The sequence below is a fragment of the Drechmeria coniospora genome, chromosome 02 (assembly GCF_001625195.1).
Source record: "Drechmeria coniospora strain ARSEF 6962 chromosome 02, whole genome shotgun sequence".
Taxonomy (NCBI): Eukaryota; Fungi; Ascomycota; class Sordariomycetes; order Hypocreales; family Ophiocordycipitaceae; genus Drechmeria; species Drechmeria coniospora.
In genome coordinates, this window is record NC_054390.1 from 2515270 (window position 1) to 2538826 (window position 23557).

General features: G+C 56.6%; 9 protein-coding genes across 9 annotated transcripts; 3 read left to right on the plus strand and 6 right to left on the minus strand.

Annotated features, from left to right (window-relative positions):
* Positions 1-118: 118 nt before the first annotated feature.
* DCS_03828 (NUDIX domain-containing protein) lies at positions 119-1475 on the minus strand (the record flags this gene model as incomplete). The annotated part of the gene is made up of 3 exons (XM_040801141.1): positions 119-762; positions 862-1078; positions 1149-1475. The coding sequence occupies 3 exons, from the start codon at positions 1473-1475 to the stop codon at positions 119-121; spliced, it is 1188 nt and encodes a 395-aa protein (XP_040656174.1).
* Positions 1476-2717: 1242 nt separating this feature from the next.
* DCS_03829 (uncharacterized protein) lies at positions 2718-4172 on the minus strand (the record flags this gene model as incomplete). The annotated part of the gene is made up of 1 exon (XM_040801142.1): positions 2718-4172. One exon carries the CDS (start codon positions 4170-4172, stop codon positions 2718-2720), a length of 1455 nt encoding a protein of 484 aa, XP_040656175.1.
* A 1456-nt stretch (positions 4173-5628) lies between these two features.
* DCS_03830 (protein-ER retention protein) lies at positions 5629-6893 on the minus strand (the record flags this gene model as incomplete). Its single annotated transcript, XM_040801143.1, has 2 exons — positions 5629-6746; positions 6803-6893. The coding sequence occupies 2 exons, from the start codon at positions 6891-6893 to the stop codon at positions 5629-5631; spliced, it is 1209 nt and encodes a 402-aa protein (XP_040656176.1).
* A 1437-nt stretch (positions 6894-8330) lies between these two features.
* DCS_03831 (RING-1 like protein) lies at positions 8331-9452 on the plus strand (the record flags this gene model as incomplete). The annotated part of the gene is made up of 1 exon (XM_040801144.1): positions 8331-9452. The coding sequence occupies one exon, from the start codon at positions 8331-8333 to the stop codon at positions 9450-9452; it is 1122 nt and encodes a 373-aa protein (XP_040656177.1).
* A 581-nt stretch (positions 9453-10033) lies between these two features.
* On the minus strand, positions 10034-11304 carry DCS_03832 (uncharacterized protein; the record flags this gene model as incomplete). Its single annotated transcript, XM_040801145.1, has 2 exons — positions 10034-11194; positions 11266-11304. 2 exons carry the CDS (start codon positions 11302-11304, stop codon positions 10034-10036), a joined length of 1200 nt encoding a protein of 399 aa, XP_040656178.1.
* A 4026-nt stretch (positions 11305-15330) lies between these two features.
* On the plus strand, positions 15331-16680 carry DCS_03833 (bem46-like protein; the record flags this gene model as incomplete). The annotated part of the gene is made up of 4 exons (XM_040801146.1): positions 15331-15444; positions 15507-15550; positions 15677-16315; positions 16509-16680. 4 exons carry the CDS (start codon positions 15331-15333, stop codon positions 16678-16680), a joined length of 969 nt encoding a protein of 322 aa, XP_040656179.1.
* Positions 16681-17210: 530 nt separating this feature from the next.
* On the minus strand, positions 17211-17716 carry DCS_03834 (uncharacterized protein; the record flags this gene model as incomplete). The annotated part of the gene is made up of 3 exons (XM_040801147.1): positions 17211-17305; positions 17380-17506; positions 17573-17716. 3 exons carry the CDS (start codon positions 17714-17716, stop codon positions 17211-17213), a joined length of 366 nt encoding a protein of 121 aa, XP_040656180.1.
* A 1296-nt stretch (positions 17717-19012) lies between these two features.
* DCS_03835 (uncharacterized protein) lies at positions 19013-19360 on the plus strand (the record flags this gene model as incomplete). Its single annotated transcript, XM_040801148.1, has 2 exons — positions 19013-19154; positions 19290-19360. The coding sequence occupies 2 exons, from the start codon at positions 19013-19015 to the stop codon at positions 19358-19360; spliced, it is 213 nt and encodes a 70-aa protein (XP_040656181.1).
* Positions 19361-19810: 450 nt separating this feature from the next.
* On the minus strand, positions 19811-20856 carry DCS_03836 (uncharacterized protein; the record flags this gene model as incomplete). The annotated part of the gene is made up of 2 exons (XM_040801149.1): positions 19811-20488; positions 20563-20856. 2 exons carry the CDS (start codon positions 20854-20856, stop codon positions 19811-19813), a joined length of 972 nt encoding a protein of 323 aa, XP_040656182.1.
* Between the last annotated feature and the right edge of the window lie 2701 nt (positions 20857-23557).

The window sequence follows — 23557 nt, forward strand, 5'->3', positions numbered from 1 at the left end:
CTGGGGAGGGCGAAGTCGGGCATTGGGAACAAATGGCAGTCAGTAGTCATATGTACAGTCGCGAGGTCGTCCCGTACCAGGATCCAGCCGATTCGCCCGTTGGGCCGTGCCGCGGCCGTCAGATCTTTTGCTCTCCCGCCTCGTGAAAGGCACCCTCTATTTCGGCGCGCCGGATGATGTCATAGTCCCCGTACGTCTCGTTGTGCTCCACCTCGGGCTCTTCGCCGAAGGCGATCCTCGCCGCGTCGACCAGCAGCCGGCCCGTCATGCCCCAGACCTTGAAGCGACCCTCGAACGGCTGCTCCTCGTCGACCCTCTCGCCCGGGTAGCCCTGGGCCCGGCTGCTGCCGCGGCGCGGTCTCGACACCCGTTGATTGTTGACGGGCACGTAAAAGTTGTGGACGCGCCAGGGCAAATCCTTCCACGTCATCCACGCGCCCTCGTACCAGGGACCGGGCGGAAGAGCCGCCTGGCCGGGGCGCGGCGGCAGGTCTTGGGCCTTGAGGAAGTTGTAGAAAGGGGCGCTGAAGACGGCGGCGACCTCGCGGGCGTCGAGCCGGGGGATGAGCGACTCCTCGACGAGAGCGCCGGGCCCGCCGCCGTCGGCGTGGAGGAAGGCGACGCAGGGGGTGACGACGAGGTGCGTCCGAGCGAGCGAGGGCGGTAGCGTGCACAGCGGTTCGATGCGGAACGGCTTGGGGATGCCGGCGTCGTCCATGGGCAGGCCGATCTCTTCAAAGGCCTCTCGGCGGGCGATTTGATCTGCTCATCGTCCGTCAGCCCGCTGGCCGTCAACAACGAGGACCACTCCGGCGACAGGACAAAGACGGAAGGGAGGGTGCAGGGGGCCGCATGTCGTACACGGTGTTTCCTCTCGGCTGTCCGCCTTGCCCCCGGGCAGCGCGGCGTGGCCCGAGAAGCTCCGGAGGCTGGCGGCGCGCATGGTGACGACGACGCGCAGGTCACCCCAGCGGTCGGCGTAGAGGAGCACCAGGACGGCAGCTCGCTTGCGCGACGGCAGCGCATCCCACAGCGGGAAAGCGGGCGGCTTGTAGGCCCTCAGACGGTTGATGGCGGCCTGGGCGAGGAAGAGGTTGTGAGCGAACGTCATGTCGAGACGGGGGAAGGAGGGGGGTGGGTTGGCCTACGACGGAGAATGGATTCAACGAGGCCATGGTCGTCGCGTCATAATACAGCGACGCCTGCAGCCCTAGCTCCTCCTCGACGTCTCTGTCGCCGTGTCCGTCGTGGGCCGGCTCGTTGTCCTGCCAGCTCAGCACGCCAGCAGAAGCAGCGGCAGTGGCGGTAGCGGTAGGGGGCTCAGGCCGGCTCGTGAGCGTAGGTCCGAGATCGGCTGCCCGGATGCTGTCGTCCAAATCTCGCAGGGCGGCTTCGGCGGCTTCGGCGGTGGTTGTCGTCGGAGGCTTCGTGTTGTGGTCACGCTCGTCGAGGCAGGGCGCTGGTGCAGCCGTCATTTTTCGCCCGTGGGTGCAACAGGTAGGCTGGCGACAGGTCGAGCTCGGATGGAATGGGATGGAACCTCGATTGTGCTTGTGTCAGCGGGCGTCGCCCGTAGGAAGGAGACGGAGGAGCGTCTTGCTGCATGATTAGTAGCTACACTTGCAGTGTAGGTACTTGCTTGGTATTAGTACGTAGGCGGATTCCATACACGCAAATGCAAGTACGGAGTTTTGCGTACTCGGTACAAGTCTTCCGTGCTACTGGTAGGTTTTTGGTAGGTATCAACGGGGCGGCATACTGGCAGTTCCCAAGTATTAATTACTTGATTGTAAGTACCAAGTGCACAAGTAGCTGCAAGTTACAGTACATTACCACAGTGCAGTACTCCGTACTCCGTACTTCGGTCACAATGAAGTACAGTCCTCCGTATTGTCGTAGTACAAGTAGTCGGCACTACAACAGTACACCAATATACAAGAACATGTATTAAGTACATGCAATGACGACGTACTTGTCCTTGCATGTACAAGGAATTAATACTGTATTTGTAATTACATCCAAGTACTTGGATGAGAGTACTAATAGTACAGCACATGTACATGTAGTACGTGCAGACACGTAAATAATTGTGCCGTGCCTTGAATGAAGTACGGAGAAATACGGAGTACGGAGTACAGTACTTACTTACGGAGTACATGGTAGTAGGAATTTGAACTTTATGCAAGTAAGTACAAGTACACTTACTTGCACGTACAAGTACGTGTATACCTGCACGTACAATTACATTCATGCCTGCATGTACTTACAAGTGCATGTGTAGCTGCACATTGTTCTTCATGCAAACCCCGCCGCGATTGCTGTCCATTCGGTATCATTAGCATGTGGAATTACCCCACGGGCGTGCTGGGGGTACTGTGGGGTACCGATCACGGAGAAGCCCCCCCAGCTGCTTGTGGTCTGATATTCCGATCGGGACAGAGTCCGTGACGATGCGGCTTGCTGCCGATCAAAAATCAAGATGCCATCTGTCATCAAACAAACCAGAGAAAGAAAAGGTCTTGGGAGGTGATGCAATTATTGATGAATAGTTCAAACCACCCAACGCCAGCGCCGGGAAATCAAGGTATAGGTATCTGTCTATCTCTACTGTCCGCGTCCCATATCCGTATCCCCTATCCGTGTCCCGAAATGCCCGGCGTCATCTTGAACTGCATTGTGCATGCTCGCGAGCTGGCCGACAGGCAGCATCAAGCCCATCAATGGTGTCGCCTCGCACTGACGCTGAGAGCGCGCGGCCGGTCCGCTGCTCCGTGGTGCTCGCTGCTCTTCCGTCCAAACCAGTCCTTGATGCCTTGGCCGGGGCCTCTCTCGTCATCGGAATCGTCGTCGAACGCGCTCTGGCTCTGGCTATACGCCTTGCTGTGGCTCGAGCTCTGGCTCTGTCTCTGGCTCCGGCTGTGGCTCGAGCTCTGGCTCTGTCTCTGGGCCCAGCTGTGGCTCGAGCTCTGGCTCTGGCTCGGCCCCCGGCTGTGGCTCGAGCTTTGGCTCTGGCTCGGGCCCCTGCTGTGACTCGAGCTCTGGCTCTGGCTCTGGCTCTTGCTCTTGCTGCGGCTGTGGCCCATGCTCTTGCTGTAGCCGTGGCTGCGCATCTGAATCGGTATCTCCGGCACCGGCTCGTCGTACTCGGTCGGCGGGTTCGGCGTCTTCAACGGATGGCCTCCCTTGGCAAAGGATGACGGCTTCACGTCGAGGGCGTTTGGCGTGTTCTTGCGACGCGAAAACCTCGAGCCGGGCGCGAAGCTGATGCTGAGAGATCCCAGGGAGGACCTCGTCCGGCGCGAGGAAGCCGTCGACCGCTTCGCCGCCTTCTCCGCCTCGTCCTGGCAAACCTGCGCGTGGTTGTCCGAGGCAAGCTGGGCCGTGAATCGGTGGTACTCGCCGGCCGTCTCCGTGTCGCTGAAGTGGCGGCCCCCCGACATCCACGGGGCAGTCGGCAAGTCGTCCAAGCCGAGCTCCGACTCCCGATCGAGCGCTTCGTCCACCTCCGGCTGGCTCGCCGGCTTGCTGATGGTCAAGGGCAGGGGCATGAGCGTCGGCCGAGGCGACGGTGGCGCCCACGAGCTCCTCCTGCTCGAGAATCCTTCGCTGTCGGCCTCAAGCATGGGCAGGTGGGCGTCGGAATTCATGCCAGGGCTGCACATGCTCGAGCTGTCCGAGTCGTCGCTGTCCAGCAGGAAGCTCGATTCCTTCGCCACGTCAATGTCGTATCCCGTGAGCTGCTGGATCTTGCTGGAGGCGCGCCGCGCGGTCGAGGGGCGGCGGCCGTTTGAGGATCGGCGACCGGTCGAGGTGCGGGAGGAGTGGCTCCCGCGACGGGCGTGTCCCTGCGTCGGAAGAACGCTAGGCTTGGTCGGGGGGATCGGCGGCGGTTGCGGCAGCGGTGTGTCGAGATCGAAGACCGGCTTCGTGCTCGGCTTCTTGCCTCTCGCCCTCGACATGACCGGGGACAAGGGTATCGATGTCGGCGGAGGCGGCGCTCGAGATTCCTTGACCAGGATGCTTTTCGCCTTTGGCTGCGCATTCTTGCTCGGTGGGGGGGGAGGCGGCAGCGGCCGGTGGGAATAGTCGGACACGTTCAGCGGCGCCGGCGCCGGCGGGCAGTAGCGGGTCCGAGGCAGAAACTCAGGACCAGCCTGTCGTGATGACTCCATGGCAAAAGAAAATGAAAAACAAAAAAAAAAAAGCAGAACAAGGACGGATGGCAATTTTTGGTGAACGCGAGGAGGAGAAAGAAAGAAGAAGAAAAAAGGATTCTGGTGATGCGACAGGACGTGAGTGGCATTAATAGAAACTGATTTCAAAAACACTCATCGGGAGTCCTTTTCGTTCTCGTTCAAACGCTTGCTGTAAAACGTCGTCGGCTGTTCATGCGATAGAAGTGAAACGCCAGCACACCTGGAGTTGAGCTGAAAGGCACTAGAGCCTCCACCACGGCCGCCTAGGGGGGGCCGCCCCGTTGCTCAATCAGGACGGCTAGCGTGGTCGCGCTCCCAACCGCCTACCATGAAACGCAGGACAAGCAAAGCGAATGACCCATTCGTCAAGGTGAACGCAAGAGAGCATGTTGGAGGAAAAATGACGGCCAGGATGAAACGTGCGGGGTTGCTGTCCTTTTTGCAGCGCCAGTGCCGGAGCCGATGCCAATCCATCTTTCCTCCCAAGCTCCTTGTCCTCTGAAATGGTATCGCGGCCGCTTGCTTTGCCCCCGCGGGCCCTCAGATCGGCCCATTTCAACGTGACTCTCTCTCTCTGCCTTTGTCCACTCACCACCTTCGCCACCCCCCCCCTCCACTTCTTTCACAACCTCACTTTCTGACACGGTCGGAACCCCGGCTGGCGCTACGGAGGGAAGCAAGGGTCGCCGAAGATGCTGACGGCCGATGCGACAAGTGGACAACAAGTGGACACCAGGTCAGGCGCGCGCAGCCAGCTTGACGGGGAGGGTAGCGTAGGCTTGACGGGGAGGTGTGGTGTGGAGCGAGCGTTGCCAACTCTCCCCCGACGCGATAGGGGCCTCGTGCGCAGCGTCATCGGCGTCATGCGGACGAATAACTTACTCGTCCGCATAAAGGGTGCAGCGCGCTAGAACAACAACCCGCACCATCAAACTGACCTGCACTGGCAGTTTTCTCGAAATGGAAACGGCAGCCTGTCGGGAGCGATGCCTCTCGACCCCCGGAACGGCTGCTGGTTGACCGGTTCCCCGCTGGTTCCCGGCGGCGTGCCCCCCGTCTCGCCGCTCTGGCTCGCATATCGCATAGGGTCGGGTCGCTGTTCCACCCAACGCCTCGATTCGATGGGTGTACCTGCTTGCGTGTAAGCAGCGCATGGCCGCCGCGAGGAGACGTCAGCAGGAGCGGTCGATCCATGCGACGGACGCATGCTTGTCGGTGCCAGGAGCCTGCCCAGCCATTCGCGGGAGGCCGAGAGATGCAAGCAACCGGCGGCCCATCGAACCAACCACCCAATGAACCATCAATCCATCCATCCATCCTCGCATCCATCCATCCGCACCATCCGTCCATCCGGCCCCCGACGCCGCGCTGCTTATTCGTATTCGGTACCGTCCTCTTGTGTTCGTCGTCGCTCGAGAGGGGTTGCCAAACGTTAACCGTCGTCGTCGTGGTAATCTCCCAGCAGAATGTCGTCGACGGCCATGCTCGTGGCCGAACTCCTGATCCACTCGGTCTCGACACGAAAGAAAATCCACACCCATCGTCGGAAGACTTCGAGAAACTCCACGAGGAATATGCCGCTCTCGAAATCGCCAAACCGGCTGAGGTGCGGGCTCAGTTTCATCGACCAGCTGCATCGCAGAACGAGGTCGAGGACGACTGCCACATAGTACAGCGTCGGTGTCCGGAAGACGAGCCGGTCGCGCAGCCCCCACTCATGCTGGGGCGAGTTGCGTTCGTGCCGCGACGAGAAGAGCGTCAGGTCCCAGTCCTTTGCCACGTCCCAGTAGAAGGAGTACAGCGAGTTGACGACGACGGCGACGAGCCAGGCTCTGTTGTACGTCGCCTTTGCCGCCGCGTCCTGCGTGCTCCTCTGAAGCGTGCTCGCGACGATGACGGGGAATGCCGTCGAATACTTGGCGGCGTTGGCCAAGTGCTGCCCTCCCCAGCCCGTCGATTCCTTGTAAGGTGCCCGTCGAACGCGCAGGTACTCGATGATGCACTGCCGGAAGCGGATCATGCTCGGCACCGCCATCAGCAGCGGCACCATGACCGTCCCCCCGCAGTTTCGGTCCGGCCGTTCCGTCGACGAGCCTCCGCGGCTGAGGAACATGCACGTCGTGACGAACAGGTCGCCGCAGACCTTGGCGTACGACGTCAGCACGTCGGCGAGCAAAATGTCCCCAAACCTGCCGTCGGCCGCCTCGGCGATGCCTCCGAGGCTGACGCGACGCAGCGTCGCGAGGAACCGTCGTCGACCGCGTCCGGGAAGGTCTCGCAGAGGAAGGACGAAGGCGGCGACGACGGCGACGAGGTACATCATCGGAACCCAGTCGTACTCGATCACCCGCGACGGAACGCGCCATGTCAGGAGCCAGAACAGAGTCATGGCCGCGGCGAAGAGCGCCGTAAGCAAGGCGCCGAGCCGGTACGTCGAGAAGTGATGCGGTGCATGATGCGGCGATGCCCGTCCGGGGTACCGTATGAGCGCCGGCACGTCGATGTTGCAGAAGTGGAGGATGTGAAGGTTGGCGCCCCATCCCCAGACGGCTGCGGCACCTGGTCAGCCCGAGGACGAAAATCAGAAGAAACCTTTGAATCCAAACCTAGGGTCACGATGAAGCCGACGCGGAACGGCAAGGGAAACGCCAGGCTGAACGAGTCGAGCTGCGGCTCAACAGCTGGATCACCGTCCATCGCTCACCGAGGTTCGTCATTGATTGACCAAAACGAGCGGAGATGGAGAGGACCGGACGCTGCGCAGCGAGAAACAAGGACGGCGAATGGGGAGGCGAAGGATTGACGGATGGAAGGGGAAGCCCAATGTGCACCGCAAGCAAGGGAGGTGGGAAAGTCCAGATTGCAGAATGCTATCGATACCAAGACCCTACTTACCTTGCTTGCCTGCGGTGGGTATTAATTCTTCACCTAGGTGAATTCCGGAGATGCGGATGGAGACTTGTCTCTTTTCCCAGGGACCAGTCGCTCCCTTCTTGGTAAAGGTGCCCCCACCAGGCCCGGTGCAGCACTATACTTAGTGCTCCGTACGTACTTCTGCACGGAGTACGGAGTTAATACTTAATAAGTAATACCTACTTTTTCTGCTACAGACGGTCATACAGTACAGTACTGTACACACTTGTACCCATTGTACTTGTGCTTGTACTTGTGTAGGTACTTTTCTACCACCGATAATCCCGAGTATCCGGCGTTCAGTAATTACTACCATGTAAGTTGTAGAATTGCACCTACCAGCCTATTCAAGCATCTACAGCTATTGCATGTACAGTACATACTTCTCTACTCGTAGGCAGCGACTCAGTGGCAGTATGCTATGGGGGAGTCATCGATTTATCAGCAGCGACGACGGATGCTATGCACTTTGGCACGAGGATCGGAGCCACCGACGCTCTTGAGAGCACCAGAGTGCTACAGCACTTCGTTCCCATCAAACGCCATAGTATGGAATATTCGAATGTACCTACATGCTTAACAACCTACCATATTCTACGTATAAGTATGTAAGGGCTAGGTTTCGGTGCCAGCTCGTACCAGCCAGCAATTTTCTCCATATACAATTACACCATACAGTACTTGCACGTGTACTTGCGTGTACTGTAAGTAAGTATTTATTGTAAGCGCACTTAGGTACAGTAGGTGTGTACTGTAAAGGCGGCACTACTATTCAGCCATGCACATCTTCTGCACATATCGTTGTAATTGTACAGGCTACAGTACAGCACTCCGCACAGTAATAATACAAGTAAGTACTTGGTACTTGCTTGAGCATGTACTTACATCTGCTTGGGCGGTACAAATCCGCTCGTACTTTACTGTACTTACTTACTCCCGGTGGGTGGGTACGTCCGCCGTCGCCCCACACGTCAAGCTCGTCCCGAGGTCCGATTCCGCCTGGCTTTCATACTGCCAAATCTGAACCTGCCAACACCCACTCATCCTGCACTTCAACCACCGATCACTCAATCACGACACAGATCCTACGCCCTTTAAACGACAACTAGACCGATCACAGTCGCAGTTCAAGCCGGAGAGTACATCAAGCTTCCAAGCCGTTCACCTCCCGACCCCGGCCTCGGCCCCGGTCCTGGGGGCTGACCGTCGCCCGAACTCACCATGGCGGCACCCGCGTTGCCATCGACGTCCTCGCCCTACCCCTTCGCCTCTGCCCCCGACATCGTCCGCGCCCACCAAAAGGACGCCTACTTTACGGGCTATCTCGCCAACACGCTCACCGACCTCCATCGCCACCTCCTTGGTGCCCGGGCCACCCACGCTGTCGCTCCCGAGCTGCGCTCCCTCGCCTCCCTCCTCTACTTTTCCGTAACAACCCTGCCCGGCAACCGCACGCTCGGTGAGGAATACTGCGACCTCGTCCAGGTCGAGTCCCCGACTGGCAGGCTCCCCGCTTTCAACGCCAGAGCCGCCTACGTCGCCGGCACCATCGTCCTGCCTTACCTCATCAGCCGCTGCCTTCCGGCCCTGCGCGCGCGCATACGGACCCTTGTCGAGCGCCGGCTCGACACCCTCCGTCGGAGGGGCGCAGACACGAGCAGGGAGGCCCGAATCTGGGGGTACATGGCACGTCACCTGACAAGCCTCACCTCGGCCGCCCCCATCCAAGCCGTCACCCTCGCGCTCTTCTACTTCAACGGCACCTACTACGAGCTCACCAAGCGCCTCCTCTCCCTCCGCTACGTCTTCACCCGCACCGTTCCCGACAGCCCCGATCGCGCCGGCTACGAGGTCTTAGGCGTCCTGCTCGTCATCCAGCTCGTCGTTCAGGCGTACCTGCACCTTCGCTCGACCATCTCGTCCGCCTCCGCCCCCAACACATCAGTCGCCGAGCTCCGCGAACGTCCAGCCTTTCACTCCGATACCGTCGATGTCTCGCTCAACCACAACTCCTACGCCGCCAACAGCGACCTCCTCCTCAACGGCATCGGCGGCCCCGGTCCCCAGCCGAGCCGGGTGAATCTCGCGACGACCACACATACACCCTCCGCCGCGGTGCCCAGGTTCAACCTCGCGGATTCCCGGGTCATGAGCTACATAAAAGGCGCGCAGCAGCGCAAGTGCACATTGTGTCTGGAGGAGCTCAAGGATCCCTCGGCCACTCCATGCGGGCACGTCTTCTGCTGGGAGTGTATTGGTGATTGGGTGAGGGAAAAGCCCGAGTGTCCCTTGTGCCGGCGAGAGGCTACAATGCAGCACATCCTCCCCTTGCGCGTCATGTAAGGTAGAAAACATGTAGATCCGTCCTCAATCTTGTGCCGCCGATGGATGGCAATTGCCTAGGATGGGACGCCGCAAGGTGACGCGGCAAATGCAACCTTCAGCGTCCGGCACGGCGCCAACGTCCAAAAATTCATTTCATACCAACCCGCTATGCCTATCATGGTATCATTCTTCTCCGTCATTACCGCTTCCATCACTCGCTCACCGGGGACCTGGAGTGACGTGTGTCCAGTACACAGCTGTCTCGACTCATCCGTACAGTCGGTGACCGCCCGTCCATGGCCAATACGCCAACGGTGATGTAGCCCCAGCACCTAGACTTTTACCGTCAACCCACCATGCCGTCCGTTGCTATTGAGCCCAGCTTAGAACCCTTGCCGTATGGTCTTACATCGGGGAAGCGCTGAAAATTTGTCTATACGTGACGATGGGGAGGAAAGGCCCGAACAATGTCGAGCGGACCCCCCTATCGAGCCCACACTGCCGTTGTCTATTTGGAGCAAATCGATGCTTGCCAAAGCAGATGGGTCCTCTGAAAATTTGGACTTTTTCAGTTCTGAATGTAGCGTTCTTCGCTCTCTTCATATCGAGAAGAGAACAATTTCGCCGCGTTCGTTCCGACGCAACCGGAGGTCTTTCCAAAGCTCCTTCTCCTCCTGCGTCTTCGAGGTCGGTCCTTGGCGATCGCGATGGTACCGTTTGAGGGCCTTGTTCACGCTGCAGCCACGCTCACTCTCGGGTCCCTTGTTGATGAAGCTGAGAAATGCATCGGCGCGGGGTTTGAAGACGACGATTTCGTCGCCGGGACCGTCTGCCTTGCCGTCCTTGGATCGCGGACGGAATTCGATTAGCTTGGGCTCTTTTCGGTCTCGCGGGTCCCGCGAGGACTTCTTGCTCGACGACTTTTTCTTCTGCTTCTTCGTTTTGGAGCCGCCGGTGATGATTTCGAAGAGGCTGTTCCCGATCGATCCGTTCTTCGAATGCTTCGAGTGCTTCGACTTCTTGAGAGGGCTGGCCGGCGAGTTCTCGGCCACGTCCCCGCCAGAGTAGTCCGGTGAGGGAGGCAAGGTAGGACGCATGAGGCCTTTGAGACCTCCGGTGAGACCGGAGTGAAGGACAGGAGGAGCATCAGTCATTACTTGGTCGCCAGGTGTTTCGGCGTGTAGGCGCTTGCGCTTCTTGTCCTTCTTGACCTCACCGTCCTTTGCCTTGCGCCGCTCGCTCTTGGAGGCTGGGGTGACAAAGGTGCGTGCGGGAACCGGTCCGGTACCGTACCGGACCAGCAGCTCCTTGTCGGCATCCATGAGAGAGGGGGTGTCGACGTGTTCCTCGGCGTCGTACTCGTAACGCACCAAAGAGGTGTTGTCACCCATGTGGACCCCCTGCTGGTCTCGGAGGAGGTTCATGTTGGAGGCATTGGGGGTCTGGCCAGTGGCAACGAGGTAGTCAAAGACGTTGACATGCTCTTCCGTGGCGGCGACGGGAGGCGACGGGGCCTTTGGCGGAGGCTCGACTGGGAATGTTCCTTTCTCGGCGTGTCGGGCGCCGTCGCTCCACCGATTGTGGTCCTGGTCCTCTCCGACATCTTCGACGTACGGTTGCTGAGCCATTTGCTTGGTTCGTTGATACGGCTGCTGCTCGGCCGGTTGGTTCATGCTTTGGTTGTGATTGTGTTTTTGTTTCTTGTTGTTCTTCTCCTTGTACAATGCGCCCTGATATTTCTGGTCTTCGGTGATGCAAGACTGAGAGGACCATAAGTCGACGTCCAGGAGGAGGGTAGGTGGGGTGCCATTCCCGCGAGGGAGATACGTACCGTATGGGAGCGATACTGGACGCCTTGAAAGTGTACCATGCAGTCGATACAGGTGAATGAAGCTCCGTGACAACGAATTCGGTGCGGATCAAGCTTCTTCTTGGTCAGGACGTCGCCGCAGGCCTGTCCATCAACGAGAAAAGTTAGTATGGAAAACTCGGTGACAACAAAGGCAGCAAGGAAGTGGCGTGTGCTTGATACTTGAAGCGACATGAAAGGTTCGAGACTCGTGAAAAGTATATAAAGAACAGCCAGGATGGGTATGGGCATGGGGTAAGGGGGCGACACTGCGCAGATGATGAGAAACAGATGAGTGGGTCAGGGGATCAGCAGACAGGGTAAGGAACTCGCCCAAAACCGGGAGCTTCGCTGCTCGAGGCGACCTTGTCGGGAACGACGACGGTCAAGGCCGGGATTTGACGTAGCATGTACAGAGTACGTAGTAATCGAATGGATAACTACGGACAAGGTCTTGGATGAACTCCCCAGGGGTGCAGAGTTGGGAATGCTGAGACGAGACGGGACAAGATGGAGGGGGAAGGGGGGGGGGATGTGACTTAATGCTACATGGGATGGATGGATGGATGGTCGGGTACGGAGGGGGCATGAACATTACCTCACACGAGAAGGAGACCATCTTGTCGGTTGGGTGTGGCCGTACTGATGGGGTGCTTGGGTGTCGAATTGGGCAGGCTCAGTATTTGAGTGGCCAAGAGGTTGCCAAAGGCACCGAGCGTAATGATCCCTGGAGCGATGGGAAGCTTGCACCTCGGATTCGACTCGGTACGGTGTACGCGAGCAAGGCAGGCGGTGGGCGATGCGGATGAGATGCTTGTAGAAACTGGTCCGCTTCTACGGCAGTGATGTGACGAGGACGAGTAAAGTAGGTATGTGTACTGAAAGAGGACTAGGTGAAGGAGAAATGATGTGCTGCAGGTGCCGCGGCCGTACCGGTGGGCTGGCGTAGGAGTGGGTGCCGATCCGAATGCTAATAATACCACACTTCCTGGAGCGGTAATGGCGGTGGCGAAATGATGGATGGATGGGTCAAAGGTAGGATGGATGGTTGATGGGCTGGTCCGTTGCTGGGCTGAACAAGGGAGGGAGGAATCGAAGCGGCGGGGGCGGCGGCCAAAGCGGTTCGGAGGAATGCGCCTGAGGAGGTGCAGCGTCGACGAGGAGCCTGTCGATGAGAGTCGGTGGATGGAATGGAAACGAAAGCGATGGTCCTCGCGTTGAGATGCGAAGCAATGCAGCGAAGAGGAGGGGGGAGGGGTGGAAGGATGGAGGGGTGAAGCTGCAATGCACTCGATTTTTTCTTCTTCTTATTTTTGGGGGCGGGATTTCACTTTTTGCGTCTTGTTGATTTTGCTGCGCTCGTTGCCGCGGTTTGTATGTTTTTGTGTGACGGTGAGATGGTTCGAGTACATGTTGTGGGTGGATGAATGGATAAGAAAACTTGCGAACTGAAAAGTGGATACGATGCTCCTTTTTTTTCCGTTACACTAAGAACAGGTGTACGGAGTACGGACGACTCCGTTCGGGAACAGGTACAAGTTCAAGTTTGCACTAACTACCCGGTACACATGCTAGGACGGCCTGTCCTCGTGGCGGCTCAGCACGGGGTCCGTCACCCGCGGGACCGTGGGACTTCCCCAAGCCAAACAGCTACTAAAATGCACCTAGTTGTACGAAGTATCACGGAGTACAGTGTGCACTTATTTGTACTCCGTTAGTGCACCTGTGCACCTTACAATAAGGCACTTGCAGGTAACGGTAGTTGTATGACAGCACTCCAGGCGTTCAATCTCTGCTTGTGCAGCGCACTTGCAGCAGGTATAGTAGGGACTATGCCTACCTTGGTTTGGGCATGTAGTAACACATAATGCAAGGGAGGTGGGCGTCGCTGTCATCGAGCTCAAGCCCACAAAGCAGCGCGGCTGTCGCTTTCCATCATCACAGAACCTTACGTTGTTGAGGGTTGTACTGGTACCGAGAAGGTACCGCTACAAGGTAATACGGAGTACTGTGCGGAGTACAAGTAGATTCGATTGGCGCCAGGCACATAAACCTTCGCACCTGGTACCTTAGTTAGAACGTAGGAGGCACCTTACCAGTACTAGTAAGTAGGTACTAACTTAAGTACATGGACTTATCAATGTGCTTGCGCCTGGGCCTGGTGAAGAAATACACTACGCCTAATATCCGTAGTGCACTCTGACAGGAGTCGAACGTCCCGCTCAGATGACGCAACCAAGTTCCAACCCAACACAACACTACCCCCACCTCAGCTTCATGGGAAATGCATGCATGTAACTTGCACCTACTACGTACCAACACATGGTCGAACTGCACACGGATCTGACAGCCTTGAAACGCAAAATTTCAAACCTGGCAGCCAGGATGCAGTAGCGCCCGTGATGAGTCGTGATTGGCTGTGGAGTCGTTGGGCTCGAGTGATTTGCACAAGTACACGTACAAGCATGCGAATGTGACGGACAACATTGCGCCGAATACTGATACTCGGACACACATAATCAGCTGCGCACTCGTACCCGCGGGGGCCTGCCACCATCCAAGGATATCGTCATACTTGCCTGTGCCTGGTGCGGCCACGAATATGTGCTAGTATAAGCTGACGTGCCGTGAACTGACAGCTAGGAAGCCCTGGCACTGACAGGCGGGGAATAAATGTCGCCTAGCACTGACGCATCCCCGGGAATCCTTCCAGGTGGCATTGGAGAGCATGAAGGACATGGAGGGGGGTAGAGGCACGCGTAGAGATGGGAACTGTGGCCCTGAACTGGTGGGTGTACCTCGTGAACAGTCGGTCAAGTGGTATTACCTCATTAAGAACGGACCACCAGGCCGAAATGTCTCAGGGGCCAAAGCATCAACTGATGCGTTTGCCCCCCTTACATGCAACGTACCTGAGCATAGAAAGCCAGGAAGTCATAAGTGGCAAGACTACTGCGGCATGGCCACCCAGGCCTTGGCAGCACTGTTCATATTAGTAGGAAGGAGAACATCTACCATGCAGGTGTAAGGAGTACGGAGTACGGAGTGCATGAAGGAAGTGTGTATACGGAGTACAGAGCACTTACATGTACGGAGTACATGTAAGAGGATTAATACTGTACTTATCGGCGAAGGATAAGTACAGTATACAGTACTTACGGAGTAACTCTACCATAAACCTGAGGAAAGTACAAACAAACCTTTGTAACTAAAATAATTACGGAGTGCTCTTTGCTTGTAATAACTATGTGCTTTCTTGTACTTACTTACTAGTAGGTACTCCGGACGAGCAAGGAGCACATGTACAAGTACATGTTGTTTGAGTAAGTACAAGTACGGAGTAGGCGTCACATTGGAGCTTCCCCCTCCCGCCGAAAAGAAGGCCCGTGACCAGAGGGTCCACCGCTGGTGGTTTCAAGGGCTGGTTCCAGCCGCACGCACACCTGTCACTTTCAGTTTTCCTCCTCCATTGTCTCGGAGCGAAAACTGCTTGTCCTCGCTCGTGGTTCTGCGTTCGTACCCGTCATCGCTCGTCTTACTTACCCCTCGTTCGTCTACTAGCTATTCTCCGTTTAACCGTTTCCTACCATACGCATACCCCTTACAGAACTTGGCAGCTCCAGCGCTCACTGCCACCACTCGCTGCCAGTCATGCACCATCATTCATGACAAGCAACACACCGAGACACCGCGCGCGCCTGCGCACGTCGCACACACCAACCACCCAACCAGGAACCGGCTTGGCCAAAATTTGATGGTCCAGGATCGTGTGCCTACCCTACCCTCGACTCGTACACATTCTCACCAGCATTCACCTGTCTGCCCGGCTCTCCTCCCGAGCTCCGCCTGCTTCTCCGTTTGTGACTTTTCAGGCTGGAAGGAAGGATTGCCTGACCAACTGGCAACGGGGATCCTGGCACTGACGAGCAAATCTTCGAACACGCACTTGCACGTCTGTACAGTGCCACGGTCCACAGCACCTCGGCAACTTTGATCCCCGAGTCCCCATTCTGACTTGGCTGCCCGACCGCCGCCTCTGGTCTGGCCATGTCCAGCTATAGCTCTTCTCCTTCGTCCAGCTTCCGTGGCTACCTGGACCAAACCATCTCGTTCCTGAGCGCTGCCGCCTCCTACATGCGTGTTCCAGCCTTGGCCTCCACGGTCGGTACATCCCCCCTCACCTTCCGCCTCGTGACGAGAAACTAACCTGTGGCGTGACGTAGGCCATCGCTGCCGTTCTCACCTCCCTCCTCTACTTCAAGCAAAAGTGCGTACTCCAGGAACCCCCCCTCCTCCCCCCTCCCCCTCCTGAGCTCCCATGTGACCTGCTTCCTTGACCACATTTCTCGCGGCGGCGAACCCGTCAAGCTAACGTGACTGGTGCGGGAACCAGGGCCCTGATCTACCCTTCCCATATGCCCCCAAACTCTCGGACAGATCTTCCGCGACCATCACAGTTTGGCATACGAGACTTTGAGGAGCTTGTCATCCCAACGGACGATGGCGAGAAACTGTCCGCCTTTTACATTCGCGCACCTCGTGGTGCCAGGAACGCAAACCTGACGGTCCTCATGTTCCATGGCAACGCCGGCAACATTGGTCATCGGCTACCCATTGCGCGCATGATCATCAACTCGATTGGATGCAACGTTTTCATGCTCGAGTATCGGGGCTACGGCACTTCCACCGGAGAGCCTGACGAGGCCGGCCTGACGCTGGACGCCCAGACCGGCCTCAACTATCTCCGTGACCGTGCCGAAACGCGCCATCACAACCTCGTCATCTACGGCCAAAGCCTCGGCGGTGCTGTCAGCATCAAGCTCGTGGCCAAGAACCAGCATGATGGGGACGTCGTCGGCCTGATCCTGGAGAACACCTTCCTTTCCATGCGGAAGCTCATCCCTTCCGTCATCCCCCCGGCCAAGTACCTCACCCTGCTGTGTCACCAGGTGTGGCCCAGCGAGTCCATCCTGCCAAGCATCAGCAAGGTGCCGATACTCTTCCTCAGCGGCCTGCAGGATGAGATTGTCCCGTAAGTGCCGACGCCTGCGCCCTCAGTTGATTGATCGAGTGATGAATACATTACACCCACAAAATTTGAGCCGCTTCGGCGATTTTGATGAGAACACAATGTCTCAAGTCTGACAACGATCTTTCCTGCCATCCCTCTGCTGCCTCACACACCCCGCCGTTTCCTGTACGCTGACGCATACTCCGTTTGACAGACCGAGTCACATGCGCCAGCTTTACGAGCTTTGTAATGCTCCCAAGAAATGGCGGCCATTGCCGGGCGGCGATCACAACTCAAGCGTCATCGAGGAAGGCTACTTCGAGGCCATTGCCGAATTTGTGGCCGAGATCACGACTCGCTCCGATGAGAAAGAGAGATTGCGATGACCTCTCTGGAGCTAGACTCAAGTTTCGCAATAGCAAGCGGGCGTTGTCCCACTCCCTTGATAGATACCCATCTTTTTTTTTTGGCAATGAAATGCCAGTTTTGCATGCCTCGGTACACTTGGATATACGTGTATGCAGTACTAGACTGTCCCGAGATATCTATGTTTGAAACTCTGTACAGCTGAGGTGGTGAGCCGCGATGGATGTGCAAAAACAAATGACACCAGGTGGTGCTGTTCCAAGGTCCAACGATACGCCCAACAAAGGCGATTCCATATCCGATGCTCAACCATGTATGCTGGGCGGCTCTGGAAAATGACAGCACCCTCCCCCAGGTCCTTCTCTCGCGGGCGAAAGAGGAACCATGGCGGTGGTGCCATATTTCCGAGGGCATCTTACCCGTCACGCACGTACGTACAAGGCAAACCTGGCAGCTTAGACGGCGGTCTGGGGAGGCATTTTCGTCGCATTCTCGTCGCGATCCCCCAGTAAAACTAGCCTCACGCGTGCAACGAGCGTCGTGTTGCGAATTATTGGCCTTTTACCGAGGTGTCCTCGCCCACGGGCTTGCTCTTCGCTCCGTTGTCGTAGGTGGCGACGTTGGCCTCGAGCTTCATGATTGTGGCTGAGACGATCGCAAGGGTCAGCCAAAACTAGGTCTGCAGGTCAAGAGAAGGTGGCAGCGACGTGGAGGCCTACCATCCGTCTCGGCGCGGTACTCATCTGCTTCGAGTTTCATCCACGACCAGTAGACGACTTGATAGGAGAAGACGGCGAGCAGGAGAGCCTTGGCGACTGGTCGGGTGAAGGTCTTATAGAAGCGGGACTGGATCGGTTAGCTGCGCACGAACGAGGTCGGTGGCAGTACCATAGCAGACGAGGGAAAACGGACGGTGGCACTCGGCTGCTTGGAGGTAGCGTAGGCTCTGCTCGTGCTCGTGCTCGTCGTGCGCGTGGGGATCGTGATAGCAATGGTACTGGTCGTGGGTCGCCTCGTCGCCCGTACCAGCGGTTGAAGTATTCGCCGCGTGGCCATTGCCCTGATTTCGTACGGGATGTTGCGTCGCTAAGCGATGTGGAGAGCTCGCGATGGGAACGAAAAAGGGCTCCTCAGGCCCTCGTCTCGTCACTTAATATCAGTTGAAGTGCAAGCTCCGAACGTCAGGGAAATGAAGTACATACTGTACATGTAAGTAAGTACAGCCACCCACCTGCTAAGTACTTGTAAGTACTTAAGTACGGAGTTCTCCGTACATGTACTGTACGTTAATAACTAAGTACTTGGGGGGAGCAGTCAGGCAAGCCCTCACTCAATCGTTACTTTTGCACCTGCAGTGACTTGTAATTACTGTACGGAGTACATGTACATGTATTGGAAGTAAGTACTTAAGTACTTGAGTAGTTTAAAGACTGGTACTGACCGTACGGAGTACTGTACATATACTTGCAGTGGAGGTCACAGTATTTTCCTACGACAAGTCACTTTCTCTATTGTTAACGTGAGGAAGGTACTTGCCCGGCAATAAAGCTCCACTATCCCGCTCATTACAGTAATTGTACAGTACGGCCTGAGGAGTGCTGCACTCCGTATTCCGTACTCCGTACGCAATACGGTGTGCATACATATCTACTATTATTCCTATTACTATAATATTACCTGCAAGTACTCCGTACTCCGTACTTTGTACTGTAAGTGTACAGTAAGTACCTAGTATGTAGTTGAAGGACGTGCTTGAGTGGTGTACATGTACTTACTGTACAGTACTGTGCTGTGCTTACAGTGCACTGAACATGTAACTGTGGCGGTGCAGCCGCAAAGCATGCAGCCCATCCCGAGCAACCTCTCACGCCTCGCTGCCCAGCTTGCGGGCAAACGCAAGCCACAACTGGCCTCGTCCCTCCGCCCCTGGCTGGTTGCAGGGGTCTTTGACAACACATGTCCCGAATGGCCAAGCTGTCGAATCGAGGGTCGTAATCTGTCCCGATTCACCAAGTCACTCACCTCTCTGGCTTGCTTCCGCACCGCACCTTCAGAGCGACGTCAAACCTGTCTAACACGCTCCTTTCTCCTTTTTCTTCTCTGTCGCCTCGATACCACGCTACTTGTTCCTTGGCTGGGCACCTCGGAAGCACGCATCCTGCCAACGGCGCTTCGCGGCACGCATCGCAACGCACCACAGCACATTCGTACCCCTTCCCCTTTCAAGAAAATCACGACAAGTGCTCCTAGCAGCGTCGACAGACAGAAGCAATGGTATGCTCGATCCATCTCCCATTCAGCACGTGTGTTGGTAGCAGGAGGGACTGACGCGCCATCTCCCTTCTCTCCGCGATGCAGGCGCAAACTCCTGAGCAACGGCGCCGCAACGCCAAGTTCGCCAAGGAGCAGGAGAACCGCATGGGCATGTCGGAGGACCAGATTAAGAAGATTGTTAAGGAGACACCCAAGTCGCCCATCTCCATGTTCTGGCTTGGTGAGTCCTACAACCGCATCGCTCCGTCCCTACTCCCTCGTGCGATGGATCGCCTCGCCGTAGACGGTCACCTTCCTTATCCTTTCATCCTGCGTCCTTTCCACGAGCTGGGCTGACTGATGGTCCGACGGCTAGTCCTCCTCGGCTTCGTCGTTTTTGGTGCCCTCTTCTTCGACGCAATATCTCGCATGTTTGCTGGCTCGTAATTGCGCAGTGCGAGTCGCGAGGGGGCCGTCGCCAGTCGAGGGAGAATGAGAGAGAGGAAGGCGAACAGGGCGACGAGTCGGACGTACACTGGGGGGAACGAGCATACCCCCTCTCCGTCCTCCCATAGCTTGCGAAAGGACGAAAACGGCCGGAGCGTGGCCAGGGACGACGATGGGTGTATGGCAGCCGACACTCCCGCACTTGACCCTTTTAGAAGAGTAAACTCTCTTCTTTTCCCTAGACGTTCAACCAATGCCGATAAAACGGGGATAATCGCGGCGCAAATGGAACATGACTTTCTCCCAATCTGTCCTTTGTGCGCACCACCCTTCCGTGCCTTCATGACGACGATAGGATAGTCGATAAGCCGACGCGAGAAGCAAAACTTGCATCATGCAAGAAAGATGTGTAAATAGGGCGCAGAATGGCCATGCCGATACCTGAATAGGTCATGCGCCCAAGCCGCGACGCTTGCTGGTACCGTCAAACTTGGCCTTCATGCCCTCTACAAACTGGCGTTGGATGACCTCCTCGGCCTGGCTGGAGGCAGATTTGTCTTTGATCTCGCTCCTTGACGACTTCGATGTCGGAACGGCCCCACCTTTCTTGCCTCCTAGCAAGCGCAGGAACTTTGCCTGTCGGGCGGAGCCTCCATCCAATTCGCCAACGTTCCACCTCTCGGCCTCGGCTGTCGATGCGGCTTCGCCATCGTCTTGGACATCGGCTTCCTTGCCCACCCTGGCTTTTGCTTCCTTCTTTCCCTTCGCTTCCTTGACCGCCTCTATTTCAGACCGTTCCCTCTTGTCCTTTGACTTCTTGGTCAGAGGCTTGCCTGCCTCCTCTTCCTCGGCATCTTCGTCGCGCTTGCGCTTCTCAGCTTTCTTCTTGTCCTTCTTGGACCTTGCCGACTTCTTCTCCGACGTCTCGGACATGGCGGAGGCACCGGCGCTCTTGATGGAGGCTGCATCGCTCTCTCGCCGTCGCTTGAGGGCGATCTCGTCCGCGGGGGGTGCTGGGATGACGGAGTCGTCGCTCGAGCTCGCCGAAGAGGAATCGCTTTCGTCGCTTCCATCTTCGGTTACAGCATCCTCGTCATTTGCAGCAGCTTTGGCCTGCCCTTGAGCTCGCTGCCGTGCTTGTGTTAGCCAAGGTGGGCTCGAGATGACAGCGTGTGGGAGGGGCCATGGGAGATCCAGCGCACCTCCTTTGCGGCAGTCATGGCCTCGTACTGAGCCAATGCCGCAGCGGCATCGGATAAGAGCTTTTTGGCCTGACTTTGAAGCTTATCGTGTCGTTTCAGCAGCCGCAGGCGCTTCTTCTCTAGCGTGTGGGGATCTGCCAACTTGGCGAGCTTCTTGGCCTTCATTTCAGCCTTGTGTTCCTCCGTCCGTTTGCTAGCGCGCTTGATCTTCGACTTGCGCCCGTCAGCCTGGTTATGACCTGCAGCGGCTTTGCGAGCGGCCTTGGCCGTCGATGCTTCACGATCGGGCGACATTCTGCTACAGCTGGCTTGTCGAGTATGGATGGCGATCGATGGGGCAAGGCGAAGAAACCGGGTTCATCAATAATTGTATGATTGTGAAGGTTTTGATTTATATGAAAGCACCGGTGTAGATATGACAGGGGACCGGCTTGCTTGTTGGAGAGCCGGCAGCTTTCTTCAAACCGCTCCTTGGTCCGTCGTCGTTGCTTACCGAAACCTTTGGACTGGACTGGAGACAATTTTTTGGAAGGGGAGGGGTTGGTGAGAGATTCTGCCAGGCGGTGAGGAGACTACGTAGCTTCCGTCTGCGTTTGGGCGTGGTGCCGTCAACCGAAACACGGTAGGTACAGAGTATACTGTAAGTACTCCGTTGCATTCCATTCAAAGTCAAATGATATCTCAGTCAAAAATATTGTAAGCGACGTTTCCATGAAGCCATGCTGCAATGTGTGTTTTCTTTTAGTTCCATCTTGTTTGTACCCGTATTTTTATCTATAAAAAGGCAGGAAAGCAATATGTTGCTTGCTTGGCCCACGGCAGCATGTGTGATATTATTACTTCACTGAGATACATGGACGACTGAGATACATGGACCTGCATGCACTGTTAGTATGTCAAGAATTTATATGTGCGTATCGGCAATGCACTATATTACCAGTAACAAGTACCTACCATAGGTACCAAGGAATGCACAATTCTTTGACTGGCGTTCAACGTCCTTGTAGATGTTGCAATGTTGCAAGTACTGAGGTGTGCAGTCAGATGTACTTTTAAGTATTGTGCGGAGTATACTCCGTACTGTAGGTAGTAGTACTCCGTACGGAGTAGTCGGTGGAAATACAGGATGTCTTCATCGCCGGCCGAGTATCTTCCCCACGTCAACACTAAGGAAAGTGACTTCTTGAAGAGCACATCTCTTCCCTTCCCCTCCCCCGCTATGGGTGTACCTACAACTACTTGTACATGCACAAGCACAGTACTGTACAAGTACTAGAACGTTCAGTGGAACTATGTAAAGCGTGCACGGGTGTTAAGGGATCCCACTTGCCCATTGTCACCTTCCAGATCGCGGGAGCTTGTCGACTAGTTGGGCAAGCATCGTCGGCCGTCAGCAGCAGTGATTCTCTCGGAAGGAGAGAACAAGCGTCCAGGACATCAACGCCACGAGGCATACATCATAAGATACCAGACACCTACCTACGAAGTAGGCACCAAAGTGCCTCCCGACTGCTTGTGAAAGAAGATGCTAACTAATACCAGCAGATTCTCGGTAGCGGCAGGCGAGACGAGTACTCCGTGCTACAGTAGCACATGCAGGTAATAGTGAACAGGTAGAGTCCCGAAATTGACTTGACGTACTCCGTACACCTACTTGTACATGAGCACATGTACTGTACGGAGTACACCGCATTGTCAGTACCTGGCGGTTTGTACGGAGTACCGACGTGTTCAGTACCAGGTAGGCAGGTCCTAAGTACGTACCCGTCGATGCCCGCTCCGTACGTGCAAACGACTACTCCGTACCGACCTGGTAGTCCTTGGGCATCAATCGGTCGTCGGCGCAACCACTCACCGTCTACACGTACCGATTCTGGCAATGCACCATGTCTCGATCAGGTGCTCTTCCACGGCTGCAGGCTCTTGTGCTTTCATTTCACCGGCATACGTTGTGCGACGGAGGCATGACCGAGCTGCTAGCAACGCACCAGGCAGCACCGACTTCCCTGGAGCCTATCAACTCGTAGACCAGATCAGCTCGTCCGCACGGACCGCATCTGCCATCAGATCCATCGAGCGGCCATGCCACGAAGAACCAACAGACCCTCCCCTTATTTGTCTCTCTCTCCCCGGAGATTTGCCTCGCCGTGGTGGAGCTGACGGTGACGATATGGGCAGAGCAGGGGTAGCGGACGAGCGACATCCACCCCACTGGTTCCCAGGGTTCTAGCACCTTGCATCATCGACGAGTACGAGTCCACCACGTACGACGGTTGAGACGAGAACCCCGAAGACTCGCAATTCCTTCACTCTTCACTCGGCTCTCGCTCGCCCACTGGGCATGCCAGACACTTGCCAGACAGGAGGGCGAGGACCAGCAAGAATGCTGTCCCAGGCAGGCAACAACGGACCGAGCACGCTCAGCCCCAATCCAGTCATCCGTCATCGAAATGACCTCTTTGTGCTTCTCGTGTTCGTCGCAGGTCCGATGCAATTCGTCGATCATGGGCTATGACTCCGGCCACGTCAATTTCCACCCGGCCACCTCCACTGGCCCACGGCTCGGCTGTGAGGTTAGTCTCCATGTGCACCTGCACCTACATGCTTGGGTGTATACGTGTGCTCCTCAGTTTTCCGATCGGCGCATCGCACATCGTACGTGTCACACTCACGTGTAGGAGGGAGCACTCCCACTCTAGGGCTCAGACGACATGGCATTACAGTACGGGCACATACAACGGAGTAGGCCTACTGTGACGATTCCGCCGATGCAGACGCCGAGCCATCGATGGCCTCGGATGACCAATCGAGTAAGTATTTTCGAGCAGTCTTCGACCGTGTAATGGCAGGTAACATACTCTACCTTCAGTTTGTGCCAAGTTTGACAAGGCAAAGGAATGCTCAAATCTATCCGAGCAGATGGGTGTGCACCGATTTCTCGTTCGTGCTTCCGCACTTTCAAGGGGCGAGACGAGAAAGTGCCACCTTCTCGGCC